This window comes from Mandrillus leucophaeus, unplaced genomic scaffold (genome assembly GCF_000951045.1).
Source record: "Mandrillus leucophaeus isolate KB7577 unplaced genomic scaffold, Mleu.le_1.0 Scaffold1, whole genome shotgun sequence".
NCBI classification, from domain to species: domain Eukaryota; kingdom Metazoa; phylum Chordata; class Mammalia; order Primates; family Cercopithecidae; genus Mandrillus; species Mandrillus leucophaeus.
In genome coordinates, this window is record NW_012098097.1 from 1463085 (window position 1) to 1487876 (window position 24792).

The 24792-nt window shown below is 35.9% G+C and overlaps 1 protein-coding gene across 1 annotated transcript in view; it reads right to left on the minus strand.

Annotated features, from left to right (window-relative positions):
• Positions 1 to 24792, minus strand: part of ABCA10 (ATP-binding cassette, sub-family A (ABC1), member 10) — a 106615-nt gene that overhangs the window by 11874 nt on the left and 69949 nt on the right. Inside the window, exons 24-28 of the mRNA XM_011983972.1 lie at positions 19443 to 19550; positions 18643 to 18813; positions 18317 to 18430; positions 8743 to 8862; positions 7840 to 7926 (exon numbers count right to left, since the gene is read on the minus strand). Coding sequence (XP_011839362.1) covers positions 7840 to 7926; positions 8743 to 8862; positions 18317 to 18430; positions 18643 to 18813; positions 19443 to 19550 — 600 coding nt within the window. The remainder of the gene's footprint in view (positions 1 to 7839; positions 7927 to 8742; positions 8863 to 18316; positions 18431 to 18642; positions 18814 to 19442; positions 19551 to 24792) is intronic.

Sequence of the window (24792 nt, forward strand, 5' to 3'; positions counted from 1 at the left end):
GCCACTGCACTCCAGCCTGGGGGACAGAGGGAGACTCTGCCTAAAAAAAAAAAAAAAAAAAATTTATATATACGTTCAAGGAGCTTAACACATCATAGGTAGGATAATTACAACAAGTTCCATATCTAGGTAAAACAGTCAGATTGCTGAAAATCAAAGGCAGAGAAAACAGGAAGGGGGAGAGGACTCATCACTCAAAGAGAAGTAACAATACAATTTATTCTCTTCAGAAACAATGGAGGCCAGGAGAAAGTGTAATGATGTATTCAAAGAGCTGAAAGAAAACAATTTATCCAAAAATTGTATATCCAGTAAAATAATTTTTCAAAATAGAATCACCCCCAAGTTGTTCCAAATTGACTTAGTGCGGCCATCATTACATTGAAAAGGGAGACAAGAAAATAAAGAAATAAATCAGCTATACAACTTTTATTTTAAAATAGACCAATAGAATAGAATAGAGAGCCCGGAAATAAACCCTCCCATATATGCTCAAATAATCTTCAACAAGGGTGCCAAGACCACTCAATAGCAAAAAGACAATCTCTTCAACAAATAGTGCTAAGAAAACTAATGCCAATATGTAAAAGAATGAAGTGGGGGCCTTATATTATATACAAATCAAACTTGCAGAAAAAAACTCCATAAAATTTGACTAGACAGCGATTTATTCAATACGACACTAAAAACACAAACAATAAAACTAAAAATTGGCAAATGTGTTTGCATCAAACTAAAATCTTCTGTGCATCAAAGGACACAACTGACACGGTGAAAAGATAACCTACAGAATACAAGAAAACATTTTCAAATCATATATCTGATAAGGAGTTAATATTCAGAATAATTTTTAAAACTCCTACAACTCAACAACAACAAAAAATTCAAATAACCCAATTTAAAAATGGGCAAACAATGGCTGGGCACAGTGGCTCATGCCTGCAATCCCAGCACTTTGGGAGGCTGAGGCGGGTGAATCACGAGGTCAGGAGATTGAGACCATCCTGGCCAACATGGTGAAACCCCTCTCTACTAAAAACAAAATAATTAGCTGGGTGTGGTGGCGTGCACCCATAGTCCCAGCAACTCAGGAGGCTGAGGCAGGAGAATCACTTGAACCCAGGAGATGGATGTTGCAGAGACACAAGATCATGCCACTGCACTCCAGCCTGGTGACAGAGCAAGACTCCAAAACATAAAAAAGTTTTTAAAAAAATTTTAAAAAAGCAAATAACTTGAATAAATATTTCTCCAAAGAAGATATATAAATGGGCAACTTTAAAGGTCAATGAAATGCATATGAAAACCACAATGGTATACCACCTCACATCCATTAGGATGGCTACTATATAAAAAAATACGTGTTGGCAAGGATGTGGAGAAATTGGAAATCTCGTACACTGTTGGTGAGGCTGCAAAATGGGGCAATTGCCATGGAAAACAGTATGGAGATTCCTCAAAAAATACAACTAGAACTATCATATAATTCAGCACTCCCACTTCTGGGTATATATCCAAAAGAATTGAAAGTAGCATCTTGAAGAGAGATTTACACACCCACGTTCATAGCTTGGCTTTTCACAATAGCCAAGAGGTAGAAGCAATAAAAATGTTCATTGACAGAATGAATAGATTTTTAAAATTATGGTATATATATACAATTCAATATTATTCAACCTTAAGAAGGAGTGAAATCTTGTCATACATCTCAACATGGATAAACCTTGAGAACGTTATGCAGAGTGAAATAAGCTAGTCACAAAAAAGACAGATACTTTATGATTTCATGTATATAAGATATATAAAGTAGTAAAATTCATAGAAACAGAAAGTAGAATGGTGATTACTGGTTTGGGCAAAGGGGAAAAGGGAAATTGTTTAATGGCTATAGAGTTTCAGATTTACAAGATTAAAAATTCTGGAGATTCTTTTCACAACAATGTGAATATGCTTAAAAACCTGAACTATACGTTTAAAAATCATAAGGATGGTAAATTTTATGTTACTTTTTTTACTACAATTTGAAAAGCTGGAAAAACTTATATGTAAAAAATAACTGCAGTTGTTTTTTTCCACCACAGGTCACTGACTAAAAGCAAATAGGTAAGTAGCCATGAAGTAAAATGTGGTGGGATGTGACGAAAGCCGCTTCTAGGCCTGGCCCTTAAAACGAGGGGACTTCAAAAATATCATGAAAAATGCATATGATGAAAAATCTATGTGTGGATTTCAAACTTGGGGGGCAACAAAATAAACTTATCCTAACTTCTTATAACATGTTTGAACAGGATCTGGTTTGAGGTACTAAGAAGGGTACATTCATTTGAAAAGAGCCCTTATCAGAACATGAATTCTGCTAAAACTGAAGCAAGAACAAACATCAAATGTATGGAGAAGCTTGGAAGGAAGAATGGTCAAATCATCATGATGTAAAGAAGTTTATGAGGGCAATGGCCCAAAGAAATTCGCAACTTACAAATGGTTAAGAGGTTTTAAGAAAGAACAAGACAATATTGAAAATAAGTCCTATAGCAGCAGACCATCTACATCAATTTGAGAGGAAAAAATTTATCTCGTTCATCTCCTAATTGAAGAGGACTGACAATTAACAGCAGAAACAACAGTCAACATTATAGACATCTCAACTGATTCAACTCACATAATTCTGACTGAAAAATTACAGTTAATCAAACTTTCTACTCAGTGCGGGCCTAAACTGTTGTGCCCAGGTTAGCAGCAGACAAGAGCAGAGCATTCAATGGAGATTTTAAACACATGGGATCGATATTCTGAAGCATTTTTTTTTAAATAATTGTTTACAGGAAATAAAACATGGCTTTACCAGTATGATCATGAAGACAAATCACAATCAAAAGAATGGCTACCAAAAGGTGGAAGTGACTCCAGTTAAAGCAAAAGTGAATTAGTCAAGAGCAAAGGTCATGGCAACAGTTTTTTGGATGCTTAGGGCATTTTGTTTGTTGATTTTCTGGAGGGACAAAGAATGATAACATCTGCTTATTATGAGAGTGTTTTGAGAAAGTTAGACAAATATCCAGGAAATCTTTACTAGAAGGTCCTTCTCCATCATGGCAACGTTCCTGCTCATTTCTCATCAAACAAGGGCAATTCTGTGAGAGTTCCTTTGGGAAATTATTGAGGGGTATCCACCTACAGTTCTGATTTGGCTCCTTCTGAATTCTTTTTGTTTCCTAATCTTAAAATATATGTAAATGGCACCCATTTTTGTTCAGTTAGTAATGTAAAAAATACTTCAATGACAAGGTTAAATTCCTAGGATCCTCAATTTTGTAGGAATGGACTAAATGATTGGTATCATTGCTTACGACAAAAGTGTCCTGACTTTGATGGAGTTTATGTTGAAAAAATTACATATATACATATATATGTATGTATTTATATATATGTATGTATATATGTGTATGTGTATATATGTGTGTGTGTGTATATATATGTCTGTATTTGAGACAGAGTCTTTCTCTCTTGCCCAGGCTGGAGTGCAATGGCATAATCTCAGCTCACTGCAACCTCCACCTCCTGGGCTCAAGCGATTCTCCTGCCTCAGCCTCCCGAGTAGCTGGAATTACAGGCACGTGCCAGCACACCCAGCTAATTTTTGTATTTTTTAGTAGAGATGGGGTTTCACCATGTTGCCCAGGCTGGTCTTGAACTCCTGGCCTCAGGTGATCCACCCTTCTCAGCTTCCCAAATTGCTGGGATTACAGGCATGAGCCACCGCGCCTGGCCAAAATTTATATTTTTTTATTTCCAACTTTTAGTTCCATTTTTCCATGAGGTTTTTGGAGTCCATCTTGTCTAATGTTCTAACCTTTTCTTCCACTGCAGAGGCAACCCTGAAGATTGAGGGGTTTCAAAAAGCATAGCCACCAAATGGAGGTGGGCAGCCAAATATACAATAGAATTTATTTGAAAAATCCGTATTAAGTCTTGAAGGTTCCAGGGTTTGTTTGCTGTGTCAGAGTTGCATACTTAAATGAACATATTCCCCAGTTGGACAATTGTATGCCTTTAGAATTCAATGGTCAATTAAAATGACTATATATGGGACATCTCTGCAGGTATTTACAAAACAGGAAAGATATACATTCATTATACAAAGACCCAGATAAAAATGTATAAAAGTTTATGAATCAAAACAAATTTAGAGGTTTCTTCCTCGATAAACTGCTGTTCTGCTATTAAAGAGGAAACAAGAGGTGTGCAAACAAGAATATGTTTCCTCCTTCTGTCTCATTTACCGTAATAGACAGAAATAACATTTATATTTTGTTTCATTATCTTTCCCCACTATAAAATTTCATTTAATTTCTCTCCTTTCCTCCTCATTATTCAAATTAGTTGTTAATACATATTTACTTGATTTTGAGCCATACACCGTATGCTGCATTTCTTACATACTGCCTCAAAGTGTCTTTGGATGCATATCAACAATGTCTATCACAATAATAGCAACCAAGCCTTTAAATGTTCTAGTATGTATTATATTATCTGTGACTCTATTTTAAAAATATCTTTAGTTTTTACTGCCATTATATTGGAATGGAAAATACAGGAAGAGTGGGTATTTTAAGACATTTAAATTTGGCATACCTTGAATAAGATTTCACAGGCTATGAATCTTATGCAACATATATATATTTAGGCAGCTGACTTTGATGGAGTTTATGTTGAAAAAATTACATATATACATATATATGTATGTATTTATATATATGTATGTATATATGTGTATGTGTATATATGTGTGTGTGTGTATATATATGTCTGTATTTGAGACAGAGTCTTTCTCTCTTGCCCAGGCTGGAGTGCAATGGCATAATCTCAGCTCACTGCAACCTCCGCCTCCTGGGTTCAAGCGATTCTCCTGCCTCAGCCTCCCGAGTAGCTGGAATTACAGGCACGTGCCAGCACACCCAGCTAATTTTTGTATTTTTTAGTAGAGATGGGGTTTCACCATGTTGCCCAGGCTGGTCTTGAACTCCTGGCCTCAGGTGATCCACCCTTCTCAGCTTCCCAAATTGATAAACTTATCCTAACTTCTTATAACATGTTTGAACAGGATCTGGTTTGAGGTACTAAGAAGGGTACATTCATTTGAAAAGAGCCCTTATCAGAACATGAATTCTGCTAAAACTGAAGCAAGAACAAACATCAAATGTATGGAGAAGCTTGGAAGGAAGAATGGTCAAATCATCATGATGTAAAGAAGTTTATGAGGGCAATGGCCCAAAGAAATTCGCAACTTACAAATGGTTAAGAGGTTTTAAGAAAGAACAAGACAATATTGAAAATAAGTCCTATAGCAGCAGACCATCTACATCAATTTGAGAGGAAAAAATTTATCTCGTTCATCTCCTAATTGAAGAGGACTGACAATTAACAGGATCTGGTTTGAGGTACTAAGAAGGGTACATTCATTTGAAAAGAGCCCTTATCAGAACATGAATTCTGCTAAAACTGAAGCAAGAACAAACATCAAATGTATGGAGAAGCTTGGAAGGAAGAATGGTCAAATCATCATGATGTAAAGAAGTTTATGAGGGCAATGGCCCAAAGAAATTCGCAACTTACAAATGGTTAAGAGGTTTTAAGAAACAACAAGACAATATTGAAAATAAGTCCTATAGCAGCAGACCATCTACATCAATTTGAGAGGAAAAAATTTATCTCGTTCATCTCCTAATTGAAGAGGACTGACAATTAACAGCAGAAACAACAGTCAACATTATAGACATCTCAACTGATTCAACTCACATAATTCTGACTGAAAAATTACAGTTAATCAAACTTTCTACTCAGTGCGGGCCTAAACTGTTGTGCCCAGGTTAGCAGCAGACAAGAGCAGAGCATTCAATGGAGATTTTAAACACATGGGATCGATATTCTGAAGCATTTTTTTTTAAATAATTGTTTACAGGAAATAAAACATGGCTTTACCAGTATGATCATGAAGACAAATCACAATCAAAAGAATGGCTACCAAAAGGTGGAAGTGACTCCAGTTAAAGCAAAAGTGAATTAGTCAAGAGCAAAGGTCATGGCAACAGTTTTTTGGATGCTTAGGGCATTTTGTTTGTTGATTTTCTGGAGGGACAAAGAATGATAACATCTGCTTATTATGAGAGTGTTTTGAGAAAGTTAGACAAATATCCAGGAAATCTTTACTAGAAGGTCCTTCTCCATCATGGCAACGTTCCTGCTCATTTCTCATCAAACAAGGGCAATTCTGTGAGAGTTCCTTTGGGAAATTATTGAGGGGTATCCACCTACAGTTCTGATTTGGCTCCTTCTGAATTCTTTTTGTTTCCTAATCTTAAAATATATGTAAATGGCACCCATTTTTGTTCAGTTAGTAATGTAAAAAATACTTCAATGACAAGGTTAAATTCCTAGGATCCTCAATTTTGTAGGAATGGACTAAATGATTGGTATCATTGCTTACGACAAAAGTGTCCTGACTTTGATGGAGTTTATGTTGAAAAAATTACATATATACATATATATGTATGTATTTATATATATGTATGTATATATGTGTATGTGTATATATGTGTGTGTGTGTATATATATGTCTGTATTTGAGACAGAGTCTTTCTCTCTTGCCCAGGCTGGAGTGCAATGGCATAATCTCAGCTCACTGCAACCTCCACCTCCTGGGCTCAAGCGATTCTCCTGCCTCAGCCTCCCGAGTAGCTGGAATTACAGGCACGTGCCAGCACACCCAGCTAATTTTTGTATTTTTTAGTAGAGATGGGGTTTCACCATGTTGCCCAGGCTGGTCTTGAACTCCTGGCCTCAGGTGATCCACCCTTCTCAGCTTCCCAAATTGCTGGGATTACAGGCATGAGCCACCGCGCCTGGCCAAAATTTATATTTTTTTATTTCCAACTTTTAGTTCCATTTTTCCATGAGGTTTTTGGAGTCCATCTTGTCTAATGTTCTAACCTTTTCTTCCACTGCAGAGGCAACCCTGAAGATTGAGGGGTTTCAAAAAGCATAGCCACCAAATGGAGGTGGGCAGCCAAATATACAATAGAATTTATTTGAAAAATCCGTATTAAGTCTTGAAGGTTCCAGGGTTTGTTTGCTGTGTCAGAGTTGCATACTTAAATGAACATATTCCCCAGTTGGACAATTGTATGCCTTTAGAATTCAATGGTCAATTAAAATGACTATATATGGGACATCTCTGCAGGTATTTACAAAACAGGAAAGATATACATTCATTATACAAAGACCCAGATAAAAATGTATAAAAGTTTATGAATCAAAACAAATTTAGAGGTTTCTTCCTCGATAAACTGCTGTTCTGCTATTAAAGAGGAAACAAGAGGTGTGCAAACAAGAATATGTTTCCTCCTTCTGTCTCATTTACCGTAATAGACAGAAATAACATTTATATTTTGTTTCATTATCTTTCCCCACTATAAAATTTCATTTAATTTCTCTCCTTTCCTCCTCATTATTCAAATTAGTTGTTAATACATATTTACTTGATTTTGAGCCATACACCGTATGCTGCATTTCTTACATACTGCCTCAAAGTGTCTTTGGATGCATATCAACAATGTCTATCACAATAATAGCAACCAAGCCTTTAAATGTTCTAGTATGTATTATATTATCTGTGACTCTATTTTAAAAATATCTTTAGTTTTTACTGCCATTATATTGGAATGGAAAATACAGGAAGAGTGGGTATTTTAAGACATTTAAATTTGGCATACCTTGAATAAGATTTCACAGGCTATGAATCTTATGCAACATATATATATTTAGGCAGAAAATGTTTCTTACTATTAAGGTTGTTAAAAGAATGGTTTTATTGACTTCATTTATTCTACTGTCCAGACTGTCCAAGTTTCTCATATACATCAAGGAGAACTGAAAAAAAACACACCAAGAGTTAAATGCAAGTTTCTCTATAAATATAAAACTTACACATTAAATACAACCACGTTGTAATTGTACTTGACGTTCTATGGGACAACAGTAGGTATTCCATGAATTGAGATAAGAAGAGTTGTTTTCTGATGCTAAAGTCTATTGATGACCTGACATCTTTCTTTAGTTATGACTTCCAACACTGTTTATTTTCCAATTGTATGTAACAGGGATTTCCAACTTTCTTTTTAGTGGGAGTGACAAAGTACAGAACTATGAATTAGGCAAGATTTGTCCACAGTTCCCCAAAATTCTCAGTGGTCTTTAGTTTCCGTCAGAAGTGGTTAATAGAATCATGTTTTCTTTCCTTCACTTGCAAGTCATACACTCCAAAAGCAATTTATTGATGCTAAGCAGTATGCAATCAATAAGCCCAACAAGATTTTAGACATTGATCAACATTGAAATGAAAAACTTCTATCCCCTGGCAAGATTGATTCACCACAAGAGAGCATGTTTTATAGCAATGGAAAAAGTTTTAGTCTTGTCTCAGTATCTCCTCTGGAATTCATAAACCATGGTTGGGCTTCCTGCTGCATTTCTGCATGGATTGACCCTCTTCCTGCTAGTATGAGTAGTGATCTCAGCAAATTGGACAGCTTTTAATTTCATACAGCTTTAAAATCTTATTTTTAGAATTTATCAGCATTGAATAACTTCAAAATTTTATAAATGCACCTGTTCCAACAATGGGTAAGGATTTTATTAATGGGCTACAAGGTCAAGACCAGAGACACAGTAGGTATCACTGCTTACCTCGATCAAAAACATGATATATCCCAGCAAAGTGAAGGAAGGTATGAAAATCATGTACAAAATTAAGTTGGGTGTTTCATATTGAGTTGATACCAGAATTGTGGATACACATATTAAGATCTAGAAAAAAAGTCCAGAGGTATTATAATTTTCTCAGTTATATTTGATATCTTAAGATATTTCCTATGAATAACCTGTTTTCCTGGGAGATACTGCCATTTTCAACTTTCACCTCACAGATAGAAATATTCTTAGGATATCCTCTTTAGGAAGTATCAAACTTTCACTGCAACTAAAACATAGGATTACAATAAGTTCTGACATAAATGTCATAAAGATTTTGCACTACCCAGCAGGGATAAACAACAACAATAAAAGAAGGTGATATAACATTATTTATTGTGTCTATTATAATAAATCTTAATATGTTTTCAGTATAAGGATACAGTGAAGAATTAACTGATGATATGACTTGGGAACTTAAAAGGCAAAATAAACTTTGAGGTTGGTGTTTATCGTCATATCTAAGCAGTCAGAGAAATGTAGGAATTATCAGTCTTGATATCAGAGGTAGGAATATTGAACAGTTTAGAACATTCTCAGAGGTAAATTATATGGATGTCACTTTAAAGGGTAGCCCATATCCCCACTCAGACTGTTCGTAGTTTCCTAAAATGGCTCCCTGGCTCCAGTTCTTCTGCCATTCAAAATTCACACGACATTCCGAAGAGTATATACAGTTGGCTTTGAACAACATTAGTTTATTATATGTGGATTTTTCTCAATAAATATGTTAGAAATTTGGGAGCAGATTTGTGACAATTTGAAAACCTCACAGATGAACCACATGGTCTAGACATATTGAAAAAAATTAAAGAAAAGTTAAGTATATCATGAATGCATAAAATATATGTAGATATTAGTCTATTTTGTCATTTACTACTGCAACCTATAAACGAATCTATTATTAAAAGTTAAACTGTAGCAAAACACACAGAGAAACTCTTACATACCACACATGTTGCCATTAGCAATCAAGAAAAACATGAACATAAAGATGCAGAATTAAATTGTGACTGCATAAAATTAACTGTAGAACACACTGTACTACTGTAATAATTTTGTAGTCACCTCCTGTTGCTACTGTGATGAGCTCAAGTGTTGTGAATATTCCCTTAAAATGCTGTGTGAGTCTCATCATCTCCTTACTCTCAAGCAAATGGCATATCACAGTAAAAAGTGGCCTTTCCTGGTTCTTGCAGATCTTTCACTGTGTTTAGTGCAATACCATAAACTTTGAATAATATCATAGGACCAGGCCGGGCGCGGTGGCTCACGCCTGTAATCCCAGCACTTTGGGAGGCCGAGACAGGTGGATCACGAGGTCAGGAGATCGAGACCATCCTGGCTAACACGGTGAAACCCCGTCTCTACTAAAAATACATTTTAAAAAAATGAGCCGGGCGTGGTGGTGGGTGCCTGTAGTCCCAGCTACACAGGAGGCTGAGGCAGGAGAATGGTGTGAACCCGGGAAGCGGAGCTTGCAGTAAGTGGAGATCGCGCCACTGCACTCCAGCCTGGGTGACAAAGCAAGACTCCATCTCAAAAAAAAAAAAAAAAATCATAGGACCTATAGGAATTGCCACTAGTGATTCTGGAAGTTCTCCCAAGAAGCAGAGAAAAAGTCATGACATTACAAGAAAAAAGGTCAATTGTTTGATATGTACCATAGATTGGGGTCTGCAGTTGCAGCTGCCTGCCATTTCAAAATAAATAAATCCAGTGAAAGAACCATTGTAAAAATAAGAAAAGGATGTTTATGCATCTGCCACTGTAGCCACACAAGCAGGCCCAAAAACCTTGCACTTTTTTTGAAATACCTTTTTATCTCCTATTGATGATCCAACTTTTATACCTATAGGCTTTAATACAATTTGAGAAAAAGTGAAGTCATTATATGACAACTTAAACTAAAGGTTAAAGATTTAAAGCTGGAGAATGTAATGCCCTCAAAGGATGCTTTGATAATTTTAGAAAGAGGTTTAACTTTAAAAATGTCAAGATAACAGAGAAAGCAGCTTCTGCCAATCGAGAGGCAGCAGACAAGCTCCCAGTTGCTATTAATAAAATCATTGAAGAGTAAGTATATTTGCCTGAATGCGTTTTTAATACAGATGGAAGTACCCTATTCTCGGGGGAAAAAATGCCACAAAGGACAGTGATTATTAGAAAAGAGAATCAAGCACCAGGATTTAAGATAGAAAAGGATAGGCTATTTGTGCAAATGCAGTTGGGTTGATGATCAGTACTGCCATTATCTATAAAGCTGCTAACACTGAAGCCTTGAAGGGAAAAGATAAACACCAACTGTTAGTCTTTTGGTTATACAACAAGAAGGTCTGGACAATGAGAACTCTTTTTCTGGATTGGTTCCATCGATGCTTTGTCCCAAAAGTCAGCAAGTACCTTGCTAATAAGGAACTGCCTTTTAAAGTTATTTTGCTATTGGTCAGCACCCTTGGCAACCCAGAACAACATGAGTTCAACACTGACAGTAACAAAGTGGTCTGCTTGCTCCCAAACACAGCATCTCTAATCCAACCTCTAGATCGGGGTCATAAGAACTTTTAAGGCTCATTACACACAGTACTGTAAGGAAAGGATTGTCAAAACTATAGAAGAGAACCCCAATAGAGAGAACATCATGAAAGTCTGGAAAGATTCCACCACTGAGGACACCATTGTTATAGAAAGAGCTGTGAAAGTCATCAAGCCTGAAACAATAAATTGCTGCTGAAGAAAATTGTGTCCAGATGTTGTGCACGACTTCACAGGATTTACAATAGAACTAATCAAGGAAATAAAAAAGAGATTGTAAATAGGGCAAATAGGGTGGGGAGTGAAGGGTTTCAAGATCTGGATCTTGGAGAAATTCAATAACTAATAGATACCACACCAGATAAATTAACAGAAGACAATTTGATGGAAAGGAGGGTTTCCATTGCCAGATGATGAGAAAGAAAATGTAGAAGAAGCAGTGCCAGAAAAAGAACTGACAATCTGAAAATTAGACAATCTGAACGAAGGATTCTGATTATTCAAGGCTCATTTTGACTTATTTTCTGACATGGAATCTTCTATGATACAGGCACTGAAACTAAAGCAGTAGAAAAAGGATTGGAGCTATATGGAGATATTTTTGGAGAAATAAAAAAGCAAAAAGACAGAAATTATAATATATTTCTGTAAAGTTACACCAAGTGTGTCCGTATGTCTCTCCCACCTCCCCTTCAACCTCTTCCACCTCCTTCACTGACACCCCTAAGACAGCAAGTCCAACTCCTGCTCTACCTTCTCTTCCTCCTTGGCCTACTTAAAATGAAGACAACAAGAATGAAGACCAAGAATGATAATCTATCTCTACTTAATGAATAGTAAATATATATTTCTTATGACTTTCTTAATAATATTTTCTTTTCTCTAGCTTACTTTATAGTGAGAATACAGTATAAAATAAATATACAAAATACATGTTAAACAACTATGTTATCAGTAAGATTTCAGTCAACAATAGGCTATGAGTATAAGTTTTAGAGAGTCAAAAGTTACACATGAATTTTCAATTGCATGGGGCAGGGGGTTGGTGCCTCTTACTCCGACATTGTTCAGGGGTCAAATATATTTTTATTTGAACAGGAATCATTCTCTTTTATATTCCATTGAATGTAAGTACCCTGACTGCAGAAAATTTGCTTTGTTCATGGTTATATCCCAAGCAAAGTATCTGGCACATAGGAAGATACAATCAATATGAATGAATTTATTGGGAAGGACAAAGAATAAGGAGGATTTCTATTTTTCTGTTTGTATTCACCAAATAATCAAAAAATATGCATATTAAGAGCCCAGCTTATTCAAAACATTTTGTTAAATAGTTACTGTAGTTACAGGAATAAACTTGGAGGAAGAAAAGGAAGATGACATGGTTTGACTCTGTGTCCCCAACCAAATCTCATCTTGTAGCTCCCATAATTCCCATGTGTTATGGGAGGGACCCAGGGGGAGATGATTGAGTTATGAGGGCAGGTCTTTCCTGTGCTGTTCTCATGATAGTGGATGGGGCCAACAAGATCTGATGGTTTTCAAAACAGGACTTGCCCTGCACAAGCTCTCTCTTTGCCTACTGCCATCCATGTAAGATGGACTTGCTCCTCCTTGCCTTCTGCCATGATTGTGAGGCTTTCCCAGCCACATAGAACTGTGAGTTCTCCATTAAGCCTCTTTGTAAATTGCCTGGTCTTAGGTATATGTTTATCAGCAGTGCAAAAACAGACTAATACAGAAGAGGATAATAATTCCTCATGAACATTTACAATTTATCAAATATTTTAATGAGCAGTTTACCAGCACTGTAATAGTTTATGCTCTTTTAAAATCTCAATCCTAAAACACTAAAAGTACTACTGTTATTATACATATATTCTGATGTTTAAATAACTGAACCTCGAAAGAACTGAAATAATGTGTTCAATTTCTTATAGCTATTAAGTGCCAGACCATTAAGGATTAAAACCTGGGGCTATCTGATGCTAAAGCCAAATTCTTAATCACTATACTTTCCTAAGGAGATATTGTATCAGTCAACTGTCCATACATCAAGTCAATATATAATGTGTTGGATACCATGAATTTATATATACAAAACAGATGTTTTTAAAAGCCTAAAATGGAGAAGCAGAAAATGTTTGTGAACTGGAAGATTCACCATGTAAAGATATTATTTCTCCCTCAAAGTAATTTATAGATTCAACGCAATCCCAATTAATATCACTTCTTGTGGAATTTGACAAGCAGATTCTAAAAAGCGCATGAAAATGCAAAAATAAAAAATAGCTGAGATACTTCAAAAAGAACAAGGTGGGAAGGTTTGCTCTCTCAAATAAAGCTACCATAATAAAGACAGCATGGTACTGATGTATAAATAGAAAAACAGATTAATGGAAGAAACCAGAAAGGCCAGAAATAGTCTTGATTGATAAACAAAGGTAGCACTGCAAAGCAGTGAGATAATAATATGAACAAGTGGATATATAAATATGATACGTATCAAAAAGGCATATAAACAGTGTTTCTTCCATATTTCTGAAGGAATAAACAATATAAACTGAAATAAGTTCAGGGTTTCATTAGCTTATTTTGTAAACATTGTGTATATTTCAGAATCTCCTCAAAGACTTAAAGGCCATAGTATTTGTAATTATTAAAGGTATTGCTCTAACAAAATATATAGCAATATATCTTCAGTATTGTGTAAAAATTAAGTTAGATTTTCTGGCTGGGCCTGGTGGCTCACTCCTGTAATTCTAACTCTTTGGGAGGCCAAGGCATGGATTACCTGAGGTCAGGAGTTCGAGACCAGCTTGGCCAAGATGGTGAAACTCCATCTCTACTAAAAACAAAAAAATTAGCTGGGCGTGGTGGCACATGCCTATAGTCCCAGCTACTTGGGAAGCTGAGGTAGAAGAATCACTTGAACCCGGGAGGTGGAGGTTGCAGTGAACCGAGATCGCCCCATTGCACTCCAGCCTGGGTAACAGAGTGAGACTCCATCTCAAAAAAACAAAAAAAAAAACAAAAAATTAAGTTAGATTTTGTAAATATAAGAATGCAAGTGAAGAATGTATCTTTGACCATCTTGCTTCTTTCATCTTTATTCCATTCCTTTTTGTCATCTTACTACACTAATTACTTCATCTATATTGTTTTACTCATCAAAAAAAAAAAAAAAAAAAAGAAGTCTTCATTAACCATTCCTTCTGGCAAGCAATGATAGCAACAACAATGCCTTGTAAGGAGTAATTAAACACTTCCTGTTTCTACTTCTGCATTCTATATTTATTCTTCCATCTGTTACAAACTGTATTCTACATTCACTGCTTTATAAAACTGCAGTCTCAAAGTTAGTTGTAGACATCTATATGTGGAGATATGGTATAACAGATACCCTAAAGGGTCTTACCCATACTGCACAATTAAATTTTGGGAAATTGAAACAACTGTCCCTTAAATACACTGCTAAATTCAGGGGGGAAAAAAAGTGAGGAAATTCTTTAAGGACAAAAACAAAGCCTGAAACCCAACTTGGGCCATTAAGTAAACACAAAATCTGCTTGGGCTGAGGACAAGTTCCCATATCAGCCCATGGGTTAGGAAGATATGATTTGGGTTCTCTTTAAAGTCATTCCCTGCAAAGAACTTTAAGAGATTCAAATGAACCCTCTTGATGGGAGCTCCTGGTAAATCCCATATTGAAGCATGAAACTCTAAGTTGGCTTATACAATGTTAGATGGATTCTATACTGCACTTCTCACAAAAATAATTGAAAATCTTTTGGGGATGAAACATCTCTAATATAGAGTCTTGGGAGTTCCACGCTTTAAGGTCAACCAAGAATGAGCTCCTCTCCTTGACAAAAAAAATTATCAAACATACAAGGCAATAAGCACTAGATGACTTTTGAGACTAGAATTGTCAACAAGTAGAAATATTGTTTTCAGTGAAATGTTGAAATAAATCAAATATGAAACATAAAATAATAGCAAGTAACAAAAGGTTATGAGAAATAACTAAGCATATTTTAAAGAGAACCAAAAAGTGTTTTGGAAAATAAAATGGAAATTTTAAGTAGTCAATGAGTAAAGATAATTTAGATGCAGATGAATTTAAAACAAGTGAATTGAAAGAAACTTCTGAAGCTTTCCCCAGAAGGCAGCAAGGACAAGGACATGGAAAATTTGAATGAAGTGCTAACAGATGTAGAGAATAGTATGAAAAGCTAATATTATCTCAGTAGTGATTTAAAGTCAGAGAGGCAATATTTGAAGTGGTATTGGCTGAGAATTTTCCTAAACTGAAGACAGAAATGAATTCCAGGTAGCAGAATTTATACAAAAATAAAGATAAATAGAAAATCACACCTAGAAACATTGTAATGAAAGCTAAAGTCAAAGGTTAGTCAATGAGAGAGCCCCTGTGAAGGATAGCAACTGACTGATAGCAGACATCTGAACAGTTAAAATGTAAGCAATAAAAGAGTGAATTTTCAAAGTGGTACGAGAAAAGGATTGTCAACCTAGAAATGCATAAGCAGCTAAATTATGTTTTAAGAATGAGGGTGAAATAAGTTTTTTTTTAAACTACGAGAGTTTATAGCTAACTGACCTGCTTAAAAGAATATATAAATGATGCATTTTGGGAAACAAACAAAAGAAATGATTGATCTCAAAAGGGAGGAAAAAAAGACTAAAATCCTATTATGATTAGTGAACAAATGGATTGATTTAAAAGGTACACAAATCTTTTTTAAGTTCTTAAAATGTTAATAAAAATGCTTATTTGAGGGATTAAAAAAAGAAAACCAAAACACTAGACAACAGCATGTAAGTAGGGTAAGAAATTATTAATAATAAAATCCCCAAAATACAGTGTTGGAAGTAGGATATTTATTAACTTTAGACTTTGTTAAGTTTACCATGTAAAAAAATTTTCAGGGGTGTTATGGGCTGAGTTTTGCCTCCCCAAAATATATATGTTTAAATTTTAACCCCCAGTAGCTCAGGACATGACTATATTTAGAAATAGTCTCTAAATGGGTAATTAAGTTTAAAGGATGCCATTGCAGGAGTCCCTAACCCAACATGGCTATTGTCCTTGTAAGAAGGGGAGATTAGGACAGGGATACATCTGAAGGGAAGACCATGAGAAGACACTGGAAGAAGATGGCCCTCTATAAAGCCAATGGGAGAGGCCTCAGAAAAAATCGACCTTGCCGATAACTTGACCTTGGAGTTCTGACCTCTAGAATTGTGAGAAAATAATTCTGTTCCTTAAGCCTCCCAGTCTGTAGTACTTTATTTTGGCCGCCCTAGCAAATTAATACAAAGTAATAAAATATAGATTTTGACTTTCAAACCAGAAAAAAGAAAAATATGGAATAAAAACAAAATCAAACAAACAAAAAAGGGAAGAAAGAAGAGAAATCACACACACAAAGCAAAAAGTAAAATAGTGTAACTTCAAGAATATCAAAAATCACAATAAACTCACTAAATTAAAAGCAGGTTGCCAGATTGAATTAAAAAACAAATAAAACCCAACTATATTTCTTTTACAAGAGACAGGCATTAAAGCATAACAACAATGAAAGTTAAAAGTAAACACACATGGCAAAAAAGATTTATCAAGCAAATACTGAACAAAAGAAATCTGGTGTACCTATATTAATATGAGATACATTTGACTTTATGACCAAAAACCGTAAGAATAAATAGGGTTGGTGTATAAGAATTCCAGACTTTAATGCACCAAACAAAATAGTCTCAAAATATACAAAGCAAAATTGGATTAAATTAAAAAGTGAAACTGACAAGCCTACCTTTATAATGGAATTAGAAGAGAAAAAAACTAAAGATCAATGACTAATACCGATGGTTTAGAAGACATTACTCTTGGTTATGACATTTGACCATTGCAGGACAGTCACTGATAAAACTGGCCCAAGGAATTATGTGATTAGCTGTCACAGGGATGAGATTTGGAAGCTTAGAAGCAATTTAGTAGCCTTTAGGATTTCTGCTGGCATACTGAATTCTACAACTGGTTGTATTTGTGATATTCCTGTTTATACTAAATCCAACTTTTAGATACTACTCACAAAGGTCAACCAATGTAACTGTAACAGCTCCAGTGAAGTTAAACTTTGGTCCCTTTACCCTAATCCCTCCACCCTGTCCACAGAAAGAGAAAGGAAAATCCAGAAGAAAATAAAAAACAGAGTCAAAGTGTAGACCTTGCTTTCTCACTGCTGATCCCCAAACTAAGGGCATGCCTAAGATGAGCCTGGGGAGAGAGTTTTATATTGCTTAAGAAAGTTATGATTTGAATTGACCAATCTTTTAGATTTTTTTTTAGTTCTTTAAGTGAATTGTACTTAACAAATTGGAAAGTTTGAAATGGTCAGAGAGCTATAAGTAACTGCTCAAGAAGATATCAGCTAGTGATAGGGAAGGAGATGCAGTAGCATATGCCTGAAGTAATAAGTAAATTATTAAGAAAACAGTTTCTTATTTATTTTATTAGTCTATATAGCCACCTGTCATGCTTGTTGTTTGTTTGTTTTTAAGTAAGGAGAATTATTTAAGAGAAAAACCTCACTGAGTTGAGCGGCCTGGGTTTAAGTCTGATTCTTTTCAGTTTTTCCCACTCTGTAAAACGAAGAAACCGTCCCAAATGATCTAGTCTTTCAGTTGTGACATGCCATGGTTTCTACAAATATTTTACCTCTTTCCAAAGAAACAGAGTTCTGAAAGAGAAACCTCAAAGAACACATGGAAAATAAAGGAAATAAAATGAACAAAACATTCTGAACCCATAAACATGGTACAACAATAATGAAAGTACAAAAGAAAAACAAAAAAACATTCTCTTCTAGGCAAAGTACTTATACTTAAATTTGCATTTTAAAAAACCTTAAGAAAATTTAATATAAATGTGCATGCATGTATATATACTTACAATAAAAAAGCCAAAAGGCCAAAAGCCATTTTTTTTTCTCCACTTGCGAAAGATGAATGAAAGCACGTATGTGAGGAATATAAGAGAAGCTGCACAACCAATTATGCATACCACCTGCAAAGAATAAGGATCAATGGCAAGATTAGAAATGGCAGGTCATAGAGGGAAAGAGGAGAGGAGAGAATCATGTCATAAAGCTATCTAAGGCAATGTTCTTATTTTCTTGCATATTACATGCCTTTTGCTAATGAGAAAACATTCATGAAAATGAATTTTCATTTTGATTCTACTATCATAATTGGCCTGGGGAAAAAGTGATCACTTACCAAAACAAACACGAGTTCCCATGAAAGCTGGAATCCCAGAAAGATGAAGTAGTAAATTAAATGTATTGAAAGGAGAATCAAGAAGTATAATGGAATGTCCACCAGAGCCTGTCCACACCAGTATGCTGAAGGCCAGAGGCCTGAAATCCATAACTGGGATTGAACTTTTTTCTGACAAAGAAATAGAAGGGATAGAGGAAGGGATCTTAGTTTGAAAAGATTTTATGGTTATGTAAAAAAAAAATGTTTAATAAATTTTAGATATAGTGTGGTATAGTGTCTGTGTGACAAAAAGCATCCTCCTAAGTGTCTAGCATCCCCAATGGAAATGTGTAGTTATTGGTTCAACATGAAAGTCTCAGCTATTTTTAAAGTTCTTTTACCCATTGGTACAGATTAATGAAGATGACTACACTATATATTTTTAAAGTCCAGTTTATTAAAGCATAGTTAAATAATTGGAAACATTGTATGTCTGACATTTCATGCCATAGTTAAAAATCTAAATACCCTTTGGAACTGTGAAATAACTGCATGGATCAAACAGTACCACATCTTCATCCCCGAAGTTTATTTAGCATGGTTTCCCTTACAGCTGAGGCAATTTTATTGTGCTAAATGGTAAACTTTCTACCTCTTTGAAATCATGTGTTTACTACAATCTATAATGATATTAGATTTTAATGTATGTGTAAACACATTAACCAAAGTACAACCCTGTGTGTATAAAACAATAAAATTCCAATTACTAAAGTCAGATAAAATCAATCTCAATCTCTCTAATTTCCTCTCTCTCTTACTTTATAATCGCTGATGCTGCTCATGCCGATAAAAGGAGAAATGCAGTTTGTGATCAACAACAAAAATATGGACCCATCTATAAAACCAAGATCCAGCACTATGTCATCCTGAAAGATGAAAACACATCAGTAAGTTGTTGCAATTGTTACAAATTATACAAACATTATACAATACGCTTCTGGGAAATAATGAAAAACTCTGGAAGCATTCACCTGATTTAAGAAGCAAAGAGACAAGCAAACATGTTTTGTTAACCTTAGTGGCAGGTTCCATTCCCAGGAACAGGATGATATAAAAGAAATTCAAAATCTCAATTTTATATGTATATACGGTAGTCTCCTGTTTCCACAGGGGATATATTCTGAGACTCCAAGTGAATGCCTGAAACCTCAATAGTACCAAACCCTATACATATTATGGTTTTTTAATCTGATAACTGAAATGGCTACTAAGTGACTAATGGGTAACATATACAGTGGGGACACACCAAACAAAGGGATGATTCACTTCCTGGGTGTGAAGCAGGAAGGGCAAGATTTCATCGTGCTACTCAAAACAGCAAGCAATTTAAAACATATGAATTGTTTATTTCTGGAATTTTCCATTTAATATTCTAGAACCACAGTTCACCAAAGGTAAATGAAACATCAGAAAGCAAAATCACTGTGAAGGGGGTCTACTGTACTTACAGGGCATGAGCAGTTTCTCTTTTACATTTGCATCTGATACTTTAGGGAGCTACAGTTATCATCTCTGAAGCACTGAGTTAAGTTGTCATTTGTTCCAGTTCCCTATTTCCAAGTTGGCCTCTAATAGTAACTGTTGTGAAGCTGGACTTATGCTTAGGCATTATGCCTACCTACGTGCAAGATGTAATTAGAAGAGAGCAAATCTTCCCTGCCTAAATAATTTGACTTCTAGAATTGTTTAAATTAAACAATTGTCAAGGCATTGAGGGGTCTTTAAGTTTTTTTCCAGATGCTGTAATTTGTTATTATTATGCCAAAAAAAAAAAAAACCAAAGAAAAGGAGTGCAGAAAAGATAAGTTTTTGTCATAAATGCAGGTGCATCTGGAAGGGCAAAAAAGCAGCAATGAAAAGGTTGTTCTAAGAGTATTAGTAAAGACGTGGGAAGAACCAGATTACCAGGGGCTAAACAAATGCACAATCATCAGTGTAAGGGAAGGGGAACACTTGAGACTCCATATCCCTGCTTCCCAGTATTACCCCTGGGAAGTAGTATTTCCCATCTTGTTGATCCTGTTGCCTGATGTCAAATGAGCCAATGTCATTGGTTGATGCACATATCTATTTTCCTCTCTGAGAATGGGACAAGAAATCATTGTGCTACTCAGAACCGTGTGCAATTTAAAACTGATAAATTGTTTATTTCTAGAAGTTTCTATTTAATATTTTTCAACCATGGTTGACCAACGGTAACTGAAACCACAGAAAGCAAAATCATGGATAAGGGGGACTACTGTACTTAGAGTGTACAAGCAGTTTGGGTCCAACTAAATAGATACATTTTTCCTCCTTTATATCCTGTACTCTCTACTTGGGGGTACAGCTTAATTTGCTACCCTAAATCTCTGCTTTTCTTTGCTCCCCCATCTCTCTTCTGCGTATCCTCTACTTCATCCTAATGATTCCCAAAGTATGCATCATCTCCATCTACTTCTCTGGGTTCCTTGCTTTTAAAATATTCCACAGAAAGTATCTATTTGGGTATACTCTGCTTTATCTAATATACTAAGTCAAAAACTAATACTAGCATCTCCTCCAAATAAATTTTCCTCTTCCACTTCCCCCTTTCTATCAGTTTTGTTACTGTTTCAATTTCCTAAGCTACAAAATTGTCTTCTTACATGCATAATTCTTTTTTACACTTCTTTCAATCTGCCATTTAATGCTACTATTCTATGAAATTCACATGAGTTTTTCTTTTTGTCACTTACTCCTCTTCCTGTATGCTGGTCCAGACACTTTTGTTAGTTTCTGTTGGTCCTTGACTGGCATTTGAATATTAATATATGATAGGAAGATCGGGGGTCCAGATACACAGAAGGTCAGAGCTAACCAATGAAAGTCATTATTAGGCAGAGTTCTAATATAGGCATTGGAATCCTTCATCATTCAGATTCCAATGCCATATTAGAACTTGACTTGTGAATGTCCAATTACATTCCTTAGTATATTTCTATTTGCAACTTAAGTATACCAACTTCAGAGGCATTAGTGAGGACTAAATGAAATAATGTATAGTGAGGCCAGATGCAGTGTCTCACACCTGTAATCCCAGCACTTTGAGAGGCTGAGGTGGGTGGATCACCTGAGGTCAGGAGTTTGAGACCAGCCTGGCCAACGTGGTGAAACCCCATCTCTACTAAAAATACAAAAAAATTAGCTGGGCGTGGTGGTGCATGCCTGTAATTCCAGCTACTTGGGAGGCTGAGGCAGGAGAATCACTTGAACCCAGGAGGCAGAGGTTTCAGTGAGCCGAGATCTTGCCACTGCAAGCCAGCCTGGGTGACAGAGTGAGACTCTGTCTCAAAAAAAAAAAAATATATATATATATATATATATATATATATGTATATATATATAGTGAAATAATATTTTTATTTGCTACATGTAGCATTTGCTATGTGGGAGGTGTTCAATAACTAAGAAGAGTCGATTTTAAGATGAAAGCAAGGACGAAAGCACTAGAATTGAAAACAGACCAGGAAGCAATATCAGGCAAGAACCAACAAGTAGCTAAGGAACAGATGATAGCTTAGTGAAGCACACATTTCAAAGTCTAGAAGGATAATAAGAAATAAAAATGGCATAATTTTAAAATAGTGTGAAAATGAGGTTATTAAAAGAAGTCATGACAGCTTTAGAAGAACACCTGCAGCAATCAGAGGCAATGTACAGCCAAATCGAGAGGAATGTGAGCCTCACAGAATTGTGGAGCTAGTGACTCTTCTATGCTAGTGGTTCTCTAAGTGTGGTCCCAGACCAGCAGCATCAACGTCACCTGGGTACTCACTGGAAATGCGAGTTCTCAGACCTCACTAAATCAGAATCTCTGGGGATGGTGTCCAGGAATCTGTTTTAACAAGCCCAGCAGGTGATACTAGTGTATGTTAAAGTGGAAGCACCTCCAGTCTATGATTTCTGCTGGGATATAAATCAGCCCCAAGATTCGAGGTGTCCCTGAGAAAGGAAGTTATTAAATCTGAGTAAAAGGGAAATTATGACTGAAAATAAAAATAAATTATCCTCCACAGTGGGTGAGCAATAAAATATACTATACTAATCCCTATTCTTACTATAATTGATTATTTTGTTTGGCTATGCATGAGTAAAAGAATGAGTAATTATGGTTTTCTTTCAAAAGAAAATACCTGTTTCTGGCAAAAATGCAACAACTAGAAAAAGACTGAAATTCTTAACTTTCCTAAAGAAACATAATTTCCATTTGAATATTTTAAAAGTTATTCATAAGGGACTAAGAGAGAACTCAGCTTCCCTGGATCCACAGGAGACAATTTAATATCCAAATTGCTTCCTTGACAAGCCCTCCTAACATTAATTTTGTCTAGATTGATATACATTGCAAGAGAAGAAGGTTATGTATCTATGCATTGTCTCCTCTGTCTTCTGATTCGGTTTAGCAAAAAAGTAAATTAAAGAGCTCTATCTGTTGAACCCCGGAAGCGGAGGTTGCAGTGAGTCAAGATCACACCATTGCACTCCAGCTTGGGTAACAAGAGCAAAACTCCATCTCAAAAAAAAAATAAAAAAGAAAAAAAGAAAGAGAGAGAGCTCTATCTGAACCTCATCAAAAGGGAAGAATAAGAACCCCATGTAAGAGACCTACCTAACATGTTGGAGCAATCAACAATGAATGTATTTGATGTCTGGAGGTAATATGCTAAGACAAATATTCTGTGAGTTCATGAGTAATAAACTTAGTAAGCAGATTCGGAAACTAAACTCAGGTAACTTGTGGGTCCCTATGGGGCCCACTGGCCACCTGAGACCCATTCAGCTCTGTGCAGGGTGAAAGTCTACTTGGAAAAGATAAATGTGTGTCTCATTGCATCTGAAGCAAAAGCCTCCACAGTAACTTCCTTCCTCAGCTCCATTTCTATTTACTCCATCTAAGGATTAACATAACATTCCCCAAAACACTGGGAAAAAGAAAGGAAGAAGGAAGAAGGAAGAAGCAGAAGCAGAAGAGTCAAAAGGAAAGGTACCCTCTATCAGACTGCAGGTGATAAGGAGGGTCAACCCAGGCTACTTTCTGCAGGAGAATTTCTTTTCTTTGGAGTGCAGTGGCGCAATCTCGGCTCACTGCAAGCTCCGCCTCCCGGGTTCACGCCATTCTCCTGTCTCAGTCTCCCAAGTAGCTGGGACTACAGGCGCCCGCCACCGCTCCCGGCTAATTTTTGTATTTTTAGTAGGGACGGGGTTTCACCATGGTCTCGATCTCCTGACCTCGTGATCCGCCCGCCTCGGACTCCCAAAGTGTTGGGATTACAGGCGTGCGCCATCGCGCCCGGCCACAGAATTTCTTTATCTTGATATTCTCTATGGAATTCTCTTTGGCAGCGCCCAGAGGCCCCGGCAAGCTTCCTGCTACCATTGAGGGGAAAACGCGAAATACCGTCTTTCTTCCTCCAGAGCTGTCTCATGCTCAGCCAGACCTACTTTCCCTACAGAAACGGAAAGTTTTTTTATTAAATGCAGGGTGCACTACAGCGGTTTGCACTCAGTAAACCCAGAATACATTTAATTCTGAAAAATCCAAAAGCTCTTTATATAATATTACTTAAAAGCTGCAAGACAATTTTTATGTCTTTACAGTAATGGAGTGAAGAGTTTGTCTGACAAAGACTAACTGTAACATGCTTCACAGTAATGATAATAATGTCTCATGGTTGTGTGATACATTAAACACTTTTGAAAATAATATCTTAGTTGAATGTTACATCTACTTTATGAGGTAGAAAAAGCAAGTATTAAAATAAAAAATTTTTTTAAATAGGACTGTTACAGATTATCTGCTTGCAGTTCCCATCTTGCAGAAGAGAAAGCTGTGCCATAATGGTAATAAACGGTGCACAGCATGACTGGTTATCCAGTCTACCCACTCATTCATCCATTCAACAAACACTTATAGAGCTTCTGCTCCGTACAATGCATCATCTTTTGTGCTAGAAATAAGTCAAGTATAATTATTGCTCTCAAGAAGTTCATATTTGAAAAACAATGACAAACTCAGTCTGAACTCAGTTCCATTGAAAAATAAATTAGGAGGGTCTTTAAACATTAAAGCATCTGCTGAAAAGTCCT